This window comes from Arachis ipaensis, chromosome B8, assembly GCF_059453495.1.
Source record: "Arachis ipaensis isolate K30076 ecotype BB chromosome B8, ASM5945349v1, whole genome shotgun sequence".
Lineage (NCBI taxonomy): Eukaryota > Viridiplantae > Streptophyta > Magnoliopsida > Fabales > Fabaceae > Arachis > Arachis ipaensis.
Window position 1 is genome coordinate 64,175,054 of NC_142443.1, and position 13,001 is coordinate 64,188,054.

At 39.5% G+C, this 13,001-nt stretch overlaps 1 protein-coding gene across 1 annotated transcript; it reads left to right on the forward strand.

Annotated features, from left to right (window-relative positions):
• Positions 1-200: 200 nt before the first annotated feature.
• Positions 201-596, forward strand: LOC148548359 (uncharacterized). Its single transcript, XM_088495606.1, has one exon. It carries the CDS (start codon positions 201-203, stop codon positions 594-596), a length of 396 nt encoding a protein of 131 aa, XP_088351732.1.
• Positions 597-13,001: the final 12,405 nt, after the last annotated feature.

Consider the following 13,001-nt stretch of genomic DNA (forward strand, 5'->3'; position numbering starts at 1 on the left):
AGATTAAGCGAATTTTGGAGAAAGTTGTGAATCCACAAAGGAAAGACTGGAGCTCTCGGTTTGGAGATGCACTATGGGCATATAGGACGGCCTATAAGACCCCGTTAGGGATGAGTCCTTTCTGGATCGTTTATGGCAAGGCATGCCACCTTTCAGTGGAAATTGAGCACAAGGCCTATTGGGCAGTGAAGTAGTGTAACATGGACATCACCAAGGTGGGTGTGGCCAGAAAATTGCAACTAGAGGAGCTTGAGTGTCTTAGGATGGAGGCATATGAGAATGCTCGAATCTACAAGGAAAAGACTAAGGCATTTCATGATCACCATATCCGAAAGAAGGATTTTCAAGAAGGTGACGAAGTTTTCCTCTATAACTCGAGGCTCAAATTCATGCCTGGAAAGCTCCGTTCAAGGTGGGAAGGACCCTTCAAAGTAAATGAGGTTAAGCCCTATGGGGTAGTGGAATTATTTGACCCTCAAAGTGATACTACTTTCAAGGTGAATGGACATAGAGTGAAGAAGTACCATGACTACAAATCACCAAGGGAAGTGGATGTGCTCCTGCATGAGGATGCACCAAAAGGAGAGGAGGCTTAAGCACAAGACCGTCCAACTTAAGGACGTTAAAGAAAAGTGCTTGGTGGGAGACACCCCACCATGGTAAGATCTTCCTTATGTATACTTTCTTGCCTCTAGCTTTAGATTCTTGTGAATTTTGTGATTTTTTGGTGTTGTTGAGTTGCTTAGGTATGCTGGCTTTTGTTGATTTTGTTGAATTGTTATGATATTCATGTAGATTTCATTAATCTTGGTATGGATGAATTGATAAGGTTAAAGAAAATGCTTTATTTTGAGTGGTGCATGAATTTGTGAGTGTTTTCTTCACTATCTAGCTTGAATACCTGCCAGGAATGTGTTAAAATACCTTTCACTATGTTGAAAAAAAAAGGGGGGTGCATGCGTAAGCATACAAGATGTGTGCGCATCGCCTGCATTTTCGCAAGTCTGGGCACTTTTTCCCGAGAGTTGTGCAAGCATCGCGCAAGCATTGTGCAAAACGCGCAACTCCTGCTCACGCGTGCGCGCATAGCATGCTCACGCGTCGTTTTGCTCCCTTGCTTTTCCATGCGTGCGCGCACATGACGCGTACGCAACAGTCGCTATGTATGACAATCTGGGTACATTTTTCCTGAGAGTTGCGCAAGCATTGCACAAGCAATACGCAAACCGCGCAACTCCTACTCACGCGTGCGCGCATAGCATGTTCACGCGTCGTTTTTCCATCTTGCCCGCCCACGTGTGCGCGCACATGACACGTACGCATCAGTCGCCTTACCTGCGTTCCCAGTACACAACACCCGAGACTTGCGCGAGCATTGCGCAAGCAATGCAAGAAATGCGCAGTTGCTTTCACTTATGCGTGCGCTATAACGCATACGCATCCCTTACCTGTTCCCTTACCCACGCGTACGTGTGGGTGGTGCTCGCGCGCCCCTCTTCTTTTCGTCATTCCACGCGTACGCGTAGCATGCGCGCGCGTCGATCCTCGGACGCAGGTATGCACTAGCGCGCCCTGTTTCAAATTTTTCTTCTCACCTCCTTCTTCCACCTTCTTCTTCCTCTTCTCATCTCTTCTTTCCCTTTCCCTCTTCACCACTTCTCTCGCCCACCACTACCGACAACTTCACCTACCGATGACCACCACCTCCGGCGGTCCCCACTTTCTCTCTCCTCTTCTCTCTCTTCCCTCCTTCCCTTTCTCTTACTTGCACCTTATCTTCTCCATTCCTCTCGAGGTCATATTCTTTTCCATTCTCTTTGTCTTTACTTTATGCCTTTCTTTCTTAATTGCATGTCTTTACTTTCTCTTATTTCTCTTAGTTGCACTTGTTTAATTTACTCTTGTTTATTTGATTTCTTTCTTCTTTTTCTTGACATTTTCTATGGATGTTAAAATTTGAGTTACCTCTTGCTTTGATGGGTTGGTTTGTTATCTTTTGAATCTTTTGTGATTATGTGATGGTGTTCTGATGTTGGGTATATCATTTTGGAGTATTGTACTTTTGCATTTATTCAATGTGCTTATGGTTTGGATGTTGCACACCAAGTGTTTGTTGAATTGCACCTATCACATTTTTAGTCAATTTTGACACTATGCTTTCAAATTGGTGCTCTTCTATCAATACACTTGCCTTCTTATTGTACATTGAACTCATTGCACTTCATCTCTACCACTCATATGTGTATACCCATTCCTTGCTTCCTTAGGTCATATTGCAAGAATTGTATTCCAACCCTCTCTAACTCCACTTTATTCCTTTTGCATGCCTTATTGTCTTGGAGTTAGATTAGGTAATTGATTTTCTTAAGCTTTTTATCTTTCTTGCATATGTCACTTGAGGTTGTTAGCGATGCTTGAGTTTATTCTTCTCATGCCTTACTTGCACGCCTTTTTCACTCTTGCATCACATGCTAGTGCATTGCTCTGAATTTCAATAGTTGTCTTGTTTGCATGTTGCAGCTGTCATGCTTCCAAAATACATATTCTTTGGTGGCACTTTTCTCGCTAGCATGTTATACTTTGAGTGTGGTCTCTTTGAGTTTAGTGTCTTCTCTTTCCTCTCCTTTTTAAGATGGCCATCAAAAAGAACAAGGAAAAGGCACAGAAGAAGCCGCCTACCAAAAGGGCACCTCAAAAAGCCACCACCAAAGCGTAACACGCGCCCAAGGCTAAACCTCTCCCCAATAAGGCGCGAAGCATCATTAAGATTGATGACCTAGAGAAGGACAACCCCTCGAGAGATCCCACTAGGTTTCCCAACCGCTATTGCGAGCTAATATTTCCCATCATGATTGCACAGAATTATCATTTTGAACCCCTTCTTAACCCTCCGGGTCATTTAGTTCAGTTTGTCATACCTCGCATTGAGCGACGAGGATAGGGATTTCTTATGAGGAGACCACAAGAGGCAAATCTCTCATGGGTGGTAGAGTTCTACACCAATTAATTCTCACCTTCTCTTTAGACTGTTTTCATGCGTTGGAAGCAAGTTCCAATTTTCGAGAAAGCTATTCAAGAAGTACTCCGAGTCCCACTCGTACCGGATAAGGTAGATGGTTACCAAGAGGCCTTCCGTCAGCGTGATGAATTCAATTCTGTTTTTGATTGGGAAGCTGTCCGCCGGGTTATTGCCGAACTGGATACATTTTGGACCCGAGGGAGACTCAGGCCCCGACCTAAGGGCATTCTTGCATATTTTTTAACTGTAGAGGCTTGAGCATGGACCCAGATCTTGTCTCATTACGTATTTCCCAGCACTCACGAGACGTTGATCACCGCAGATCTAGCCTTGCTAGTTTGGTGTATACTCACAGAGCGGCCGGTTAACATTGCTCGCCTCATCCACCAAGCCGTGGGTCGTGTTCATGCTAAGGGTAACCTACCTTTTCCCGCCTTGGTGATGGAGTTAATTGCTACTACTGGTGTTCCCCGGGAGCCTAAGGATCGAAAAGCAATGATTCTGGTAGAGGGCGACGTGGTCCCAACCGAAAAATATCTCAAGCCCCCAGCGGAACCCGGAAATCTTGAGATAGCTATTCCCTTAGATATCCCTACCACTTCTTCTACATCACAAAGATCTTTCCACCAACGACTTGAGGACCTCCATAGGAAGATAGATAGATATGAACGACAGAACCAACGCCGGTACGCTTACATAAAGAAGCTTTTGAGTTGTGTGACCCCTTCTATGGAGGAACCAGAGATCTCCACATCCACCTCGTATTTAAGTGAAGAGAGCACTCGCGAACGGGATAGTGGAAGTTCCAAACCCGACCACCCATTGCACCTTGCTAGTAGCACGGAGGACCGTGCTAATTCTTAAGTGTGGGGAGGTCGTTCGACCGATCTCTGTAGGTAATAATCTCCTCTTTTCAACATCTATGGACTTTAATTCTCTATTGTTTTGTTAATTAGGACACCTTGCATGTTTAGTTAGTTTTTATTGTTAGTACTACTTGGTTAGGGTGATGACATCTTTCCCAAGAAACTGTATTTTCATGGTACCCTACCAATTTCGAAAAATTTTTCTTAAGATAAACTTGCGTGAAGAATGTATTTTGGAACATGGTGTTTGAGCTGAGAACACAAGCATGTGAGTTTTGAGCCTTATTGTGTGGTTATATCTTCTAACCACTTATTCCCATTCTTGTGTGCATTATTCTCTCTCTATGATTGTAATCCTTGCTTTGTTCGATTCTTTATATCTATTATTCCATGTATACATGTATTTATAGGATTGAGACCATCAATTCATTTAGCTCACTTACCCAAATAGCCTAACTTTTATCAACCATTGTTAGCCAATTTTAAGCCATTTAATCCCTTTTGTTCTTAATATTAGCACATCATTACCCCTAAGTGAAAAACAATAAATATCCCTTAATTTGGATCTTTGATTAGCTTAGGCTAGTGAGGGTGTGTATCATTTGGGTAGGAGAAACTAGGAATATTGGTTGAGGTAAAAGTGTATTTTGTATTTTTGTTGAAAATCATGGGATTGGGCACATACTCATACATTAAATATGTTAAACCATATGCATTGATACGTTTGTAGAAAAAAAAAAATATATATATATATATATATATATAAAAATAGAGAAAATAGAAAAAAAATAAAATCAATAAAAAAGGGACAAAAATGCCCCAAAGCAAAGTAACAATAACAATGCATATGGAAGGTGAATTAAGGAGAATGCATGAGTATGTAAAAAAGTGATAATCATAGGTAGTTAGGTATTGTGTTAGAATTATATAGGTTGTTGTATGTGTTGGTGAAGTCTTAGGTTTATCAAAGATTCAAATTTCAAGCTCACTTGACCATATACACCCCTACCTTTACCTAGCCCCATTACAACATATGAACAAGACCTCATGATACTTGTATGCATGCATTGAATAACTGTTGATTGTTAGATGAAAGATAAATCTTGGAAAGCATGATTAGAAGAGGATTGAGTGACGAACCCTATACACTTGAGCGAATAGAGCGGATACACTTTCGGTGAGGGTTCGATGCTCAACTCCTCGTTCCTGGCTTTCACAAGCGGTCATCTCGCAAGTTATATGCACTTCATTCTGATGTTCAAATTGGTAGGATTCATGGACTACATGTCACCTTAGCCCTATATGCTCATATGTGTTCTTGGAGGATAGATTTACTCTTGAGCAAGTAGATAGACGTATTTACATTGGTTACATGCATTTAGTTAGGTAGTTTGTACTTCATGACCCTTTTCTCCCATGTCTTTGGTCTTTTATCTTTAGCATGAGGACATGCTAGGTTTAAGTGTCGGGAGGTTTGATAAACCTCAATTTTGTGGTTTATATTGTGTAGAATTTGGGGCTTTCGTAATTATTTTCCACACTTATTCACAGAAATTGCATGGTTTTGTGTTCTCTTCCTAATATTGCTTTATGATGGAAAACATGCTTATTTTGCTTTAAAAATGCCATATTTTGATCCTCTTTTATCACCATTCGATGCCGTGATATGTTTGTTGAGTGATTTCAGAGTTTGTAGGGCAAGAATGGCCTAGAAAAGAGGAAGGAAGCATGCACAAGTGGAAGGAACATGAAGAATTGGGCTTTAGGAAATCAACCTTGACTCGCACGTGCACCGTACGCTCACATGTGGATGCAAGGAGTTGAGTATGGCGCGCGAAGAGTGGCGCATCCGCGTGGATTGGTGAAATCCTCATCGACGCACACACGTGCATCATGCGCACGCGTGGATCGCGAAATTCAGGCGACGCGCACACATACATGACGCGTACGCGTGACGAGATGCACGTGACCTCATTAAAGAAATCGTGCCTGGCAATTTGTGAGGCTCTAGAGGCCCAAATTCAAGCTGAATCTGCATGGAAAAGACCCAAGAATTCTAAGGGGAAAGGGGGGGATCATTCATTACACACTTAGACTTAATTTTGGCTAGTTTTCTTTGGTTCTTGTTCTTCTAGAGAGAGAAACCATTATTCCTCTCTAGATCTAGTTTGATTTGATCTTTTCTTGTTAAATTCTGAATTGGATTTTGTTGATTTCTAGTTTTGATTACTTAATTTGACTTTTCTAGTATAATTTTGTTTAGATCTTATGTTAGATTGTTGTTCTCTTGTTATTTCCCATTTTCTATTCATCTTATGAACTTTGTGGATCTTGAATTTCTAATGATACATTGATGTTCTCCATGATTAATAGTGTTGTTTGAGTAGTTCTCCTTTGATAATTGTAAGTGGATGCTTTTAATTTTCAATTTATTTGCAATTTGAAAATGTCTTTTATTAATGCATACCATGTGTTTGATGAAATGTTTCCTTTGATTATGGAGTAGTTTTCTTGCCTCTTGGCCTAGGCTAAGGGAATTGGGTAAACTTTTGTCATTGGGTCTAATTGATTTGGTGATTTGAGAACCCTTAGTGGTCAAGTTGATACCCATTGACACTAATCCACTACTAAGTCAATTGGTAGTTGGATTGGGACTTATGAGTTGAGATTGATCAAGCCACTTGACGTACCTCAAGCTTAGGAGTAAACATTACGTACTTAAAGCTCTTGGAGGTAGACTTAGTGAGTTTGGTTCCTCATAATTGTCAAGATATGGTCATTAGACAAGGATGGTGACCCCAATTCCTATGCCTAGCCAAGAGTTCCCTTTATTATTCACATTTGAAAACAAAAAATTTCAATTGTATTGACTTTAGTTATAGTTACTTGTTTAGTTCTAGAGTAGAATTACATTGGATGTTATCTAGTTAAATTGAAATTGCTCTGATAAATCCCGTTTTCAGGGTTTATCTTGTGATGAATTTAGAGTATTTTATCAACCTTTTCTCACATTTATTCAATGAAATAGCATGGTTTTGTTATTCTCCCTCCGTTTGTGCTTAAATGTGAAAACATGCTTTTTAGACCTTGAATTTGACAATTTTGATTCACCTTTGATTCCGCTAAATGCCTTGATGTGTTTGTTAGTAATTTCAGGTTGAAAAGGCTAGGAATGGATCAAAAGAGTGAAGAGAAAAGCATGCAAAATTGAGAACACATAGAAAAGCCAAAGAATTGGATGAGCTCATGGACGCGCACGCGCAGTGTACGTGCACGCGTGGATCGCAAAAACTCAAGGGACACGCACACGTGCTGTACGCATACGCATCGATGCTGGCACAAGATTTTAAAGTGAAAACATGCGCAGCGAATTTTGAGAAGTCGTGGGGCCCAATCTAAGTCAACTTTGGCGCCAAAAACACTTAAAAGAGGCAAGGATTAAAAAACGGGGGGATTCCATCATTCTACACACATTAGGATTAGTTTTAGTTAGTTTTAGAGAGAGAAGCTCTCACTTCTCTCTAGGAATTAGGATTAGGTTTAGTTCAATAATCTTAGATCTAGGTTTAATTCATGCTCTCTTCTACTTCTACCTCTCAATTCTTTGTTGTTACATGTTGTTCTTCTATTCTTTTGTTGTAATTTCTTCTACTTTGGTTCCATACTTGTTGTTGATCTACTCTTGTTTCTTCTATTTTCTTTCAATTTAATTTGTGGTAATTCATGTCAATAATGTTCCTTTTGATTGTTGTTGTTAATTCCTTGCAATAATTGTTGATAGATTTCATTCTTGTTGTTAATTTACTATGCTTTTCTTTTGTTCCTTCCAAGTGTTTGTCAAAATGCTTGAGAGGATGTTAGAATAGAATTTTATGTTCTTGGCTTGGGAAGGTGATTTGAAGCGAATTGTTGTGATGGTATAGAATTTCTTCAAATGAATGAATTCTGGTTGCAAGTATAGTTCTACACCAACAAACAATCCTCCCAATAAAAAATATTGAGTTGTCACATGTAACAAACCCCAAATGAAAATTAACCGAAGTATTTAGACTCCGGGTCGTCTCACAAGGAATTGCAATGAAGTGCTCAATTATTGGCTATAAAGGGGTAAGGGGTTTTGATTTTGTGTTTGGCAAGAAATTAAATGACAAGAAAAGTAAATCAAGCAAGTAACTAAAGAAGGCAATTAATAAAGAGAGACATTCATGGCAAAGGTTGAGTTCTTAGGCTTTCTATCCTAGTCATACAATGATCAATTCATCTTATTTAGTCAACTCTAACAAATAGAAGAAGGTATCATGTTATCTTTACATAGGGAGAATGTCAAACAAGACTAATCAATCATATCACAATAATAAACAAGAATTTATCTTATTTCGTCATCTCCAACATTGGAAGAAGGTATAAGTTATCTTCCATGAGAGAAAGTCAAACAAGACTAGTTAATCTCAAATAAAAAATCCTAATAAACTCACTAATTGAATTAGCAAAAGATTAGCGTCATTGAAAATGATATTAACTAACAATTCTAGATCACCAATGTAAATTGGGTATTAATGACTCAAGATTGCCCAATTACTCTTCCCAAGCCAAGAATGTTCAAAATCTACTCTAAAGTCCAACCAAGCATTTTGTCAAACACTTGGTGGGTAATAAAGGGAAGCATAATAAATGATAAGAAATAGTAAAATCTATCAACTACAAATTGTAAGGAAAGTAAATCAACAACTCAAATCATCAATAAAAGAAACATCATCATTAAATTTCATCAAATGTAAACAAGATCCAACATGAGTGTTCATAAACATAAAAGAGACATAAAAGTAAATTGACAAAAGAGCTAAGAAGAATAGAGTAGTAGAAAAAGAAATTGGAAAAGAAACAAGATGAAATCAAGAATCATGCCTAGATCTAAGATGGATTAACCTAACCTAATTCTAGAGAGAAGAGGGAGCTTCTCTCTCTAGAAACTAACCTACATGATGTTAATGCTACAAACAACTGCTCCTCCCTTACCCAAGCTTGAATTCTGCATGAAATAGCATCAGAAATGAGTTGGGTTGGGCCCAAAGTGCTTCAGAAATTGCTGGGGGCGATTTCACTTTAGTGGGCCACGAGCAGCATCGGCGCGCACGCGTACATGGCGCGTGCGCGCCCCTGAGCGTGAAGTAACATATGGCAAATTTTATATCCTTTTGAAGCCCCAGATGTTAGCTTTCCAATGCAAATAGAACCGCCTCATTTGGACCTCTATAGCTCAAGTTATGGTTGATTGAGTGCAAAGAGTTCAGGCTTGACAGCTTTACGGTTCCTTCATTTCTTCATGAGTTCTCTCACTTTGCATGCTTTTCTCCTCACTTCTTCCATCCAATACTTGCCTTATGAACCTGAAATCACTCAAAAAATATATCAAGGCATCGAATGGAATTAAAGTGAATTGAATTTAGCTATTTTAAGGCTTAAAAAGCATGTTTTCACATTTAGGCACAAATCAAGGGAGAATTGCAAAACCATGCTATTTCATTGAATAAATGTGAGAAAAGTTGATAAAATCCCCCAAAATAAGTGATAAACCACTATTTTATGGTTTATATTGTGTTTAATTGTGTGATTTTATCATGATCCTTACCCACTTATTCATTAAATTAGCATGAAATTATAATTCCTTCCTGAATTTATAACATGTTTGAAAACTGCTTCCTAGAGACTTTAATTATGTATTTTTAATTCTCCTTTATTCCATTTGATGCCGTGATCTGTGTGTTGAGTGTTTTAGACTTTATAAGGCATGAATGAGTTGGAGATTGGAAAGGAATCTAGCAAAAATGGAAGGAACACAAGAATTTGAGGAGATAACCAGCGAGAAGTGACGTGGTCGCATGGCTCACGCGACCGCGCGAAAGAGAGCAAATCGCAGTGACGCGGCCGCATGGCTCACGCGACCGCGCGGATTGGAAAAGCTCAAGCGACGCGGTAGCGTGGACGACGCGAACGCATGGCAAGGAAAAGCGCGAATGACGCGTCCGCATGGATGACGCGATCGTGTGACATGTGCGATCTGCATAATCTGCAAAATTCACTGGGGGCGATTTTGGACCTTATTTCGACCCATTTTTCGGTCCGGAACAGCAGACTAGAGCCAGAGAATATGTAGAAACAAAATACAACATTCATTCTACACAGTTTTCAGTTTTTAGATCTAGTTTTACTCCTTTAGGTTTTTCTCTCTAGGTTTTAGAATTTTAATTTTTAATTGGTCTTAGCATTGGAACATTGAGAAGAGTTATTTCCTCATCAAGACTTCGTCATTCTAGTTCGTTCTCTTAACTTGGTTTTATTCTTCCATGTTCTTTGCTTTGTTCAATTTTGTCATTTGAATACTTTCATGATTATTTAATACAAGGATTATTTCTTCCATTTTAATTTATTTTCCATTCCAATAATCATGTCTTCTTTTAATTCTCTTTCATATGTTATGGATTTATTATTTACAATGAGTGAGTAGTTTCTTCACTTGATGGGGAGTTGATTGAAAGGAACTCTTGAGTTGGAAGGATTGAAAGAGAATTTGTAATTGGGTTAACTGTTGGATTGCTATCCAGTCACTAACACCAATCCCTTTGAACTAAGTGGGTTGCAACTCGTGAATAGATCTAGCATTCCAACTTGTTTGACTTTCCTTTACATAGTAAAGGATAACTAAACAGAATAACCATTAATTATAAATTAATCTTGAAATCATCCCATCAATAATAGAGATTCCAACTAATCAACTCCCAGTCAAGGCTTTTATTCATATTATTTAAATTTTCTCAATTTAATTTTCCATCTACTTAACTCAACCTTTTGGAACATCTGATTAATAAAATAGCACACTTTTCTGCAACTCGTTGGGAGACGACCTAGGACTCTAACTCCCAGTAATTTTTAATTTAAACTCTCTGTGACATATTTCTAAATTGATAGGCAGATTTTCGGTGAGTTAAGAACTATACTTGCAACGTAACTATTTTAATAATTTTTAATTCACCAACTTCTGTGTCTCATCAATTTTTGGCGCCGTTACCGGGGACTTGCAATAGAGTGCTAAAGTTATTAATTAGAATTTATTTATTTGCATTTTATTTTATTTTGCTACTATGAGCTGCATGTTTCTTTCATCAAATGACGCGTTCACTTCCTGATTCGCGCTTGCTAATATTCGATCCTGAAATTGAAAGGACTATTTCACGAATAAGGCGAGATCAGCGTCGGTTAGTCCGCTCTGAGGGTGGATCTGAAAGTGAACTTGAGAAAGAAACCAGCCCCGTTCTACTGATTCGGTTGTTTTACGTGCAGAAGACATGGCAGCTAGGAGAGTTACCATCCAGGAGGAAAGAGTCCCTGATTTTACAATGCAACCGTTTCAAGCGCATCATCTAGCGGTAGCTACAGATTTTGAAATAAAGACCGCACTGCTAAATTTGATGCCCAAGTTTCATGGCCTACCTGCTCAAGAGCCTATCAAGCACTTGAGAGATTTCCAGGCAGCCTGTTCTACTGTCAGGCGTGATGGTACTGATGAAACTTCAATTTTGCTGAAAGCTTTCCCATTTTCTCTCGAGGGAAAAGCAAGAGAGTGGTACTACACTCAACCTCTAGCAAATGTATCCAACTGGGATACACTCAGAAAGGAGTTTTTGGAGAAATTCTTTCCATCTGAAGTTACTGATAAGCTGAGGAAAGACATTTCCACAGTTGTTCAGGATGACAATAAGACTCTCTTTGAATACTGGGAGCACTTCAATAATCTTCTGGAAGCATGCCCCCACCACATGATTGACAAGATAGTGTTACTTAGCTATATCACACAGGGCATGAGGCCCCAAGATAAGACCACATTGGAAAGTGCTAGCAATGGGTCTATGAAGAAGTACAAGACCACTGATGAGGCTTGGCAATTGATCAATGATTTAGCTGAATCTACTAGGAACCACAGGCAAAAGCAAGGCCGTTCAAAAGCCATTGCAGAAGTATCCTCTAACAGAGAGACTGCGGCTCTAGCTCAGAGTATATGTGAGATGACCAACTTGCTGAAGCAGATGCAATTGAATCAACAACAAGCTCAGCAAGCTCAACCTCCTCCACCACAGTAAAACCAACAATTAGTCCCGCAAAGAATTTGCGGAATCTGTGCTGATTATAGCCATTACACTGATGAATGCCCGCAGCTCCAACAAGAAGACAACATGGTGGCATCCACTCATAACTTCTATGACCGCCCCAACCAAGGGTACAATCAAAGTGGAAATAATAACCATGGATGGCAGGACAATTCTAACCAGAATTGGAGGAACAACAATAACAGAGGAGACCGAGATAATCAGGGAAATCAGAGGTGGAATAATAACAACAACAGGCAGCAGAATCAACCTTACAGAGCACCTCAGCTGAGGCAAAACCAAGGACCACAGAACAATCAATAGCAGACCTCTCAATTTACTCATTCTTCTTTATCTCCTAATGAAGAGCTACTACAATCTTTTGAGCGAAGACAACAGACCATGGAAAATAACATCATGAATAGTATTAATGCCAGTCTGAATGGTCTCACCTCTACTTTGCAAGCTCTTATGTCACAGATTGGATCAATGCAAAATTCTAGTAACCAACCTTCAAGCTCCACTGGAATCCCCTCTCAACCATTACCCAATCCAAAAGGAGGCATTAATGCCATCACCCTAAGGTCTGGAACCACACTGCAGGAGAGGAATCAGGAGGAACCAAGCCCACCAGAACACACCTCAGCTGAAGGGGTAGTAGAAATAGAAGAGGTTGAAGAGGAAGAGGACATACAGGACATAGCTGAAGAAGAAATAGCTCAACCACAGGAGGAAGCACTAAAAGGCGCAAACACCACAGAAAACACTACTCCTATTCCATTTCCACAACTTGCAAGGAAGCCCAGGAAGCAGCTGGAACCCGACCCCAAAATGGTAGAAATATTCAAAAAGGTTGAGGTAACTGTTCCTCTTTTTGATGTTATTCAACAGGTACCTAAATATGCAAAGTTTCTAAAAGACTTATGTATCCATAAAGACAAAATTAATGAATTAGAAACTATTCCTTTAGGTAGT

What these genes read in the sequence shown, in the direction of transcription:
- LOC148548359 (XM_088495606.1), top strand. Translation starts at nt 201, where the DNA reads ATGGACATCACCAAGGTGGGTGTGGCCAGAAAATTGCAACTAGAGGAG.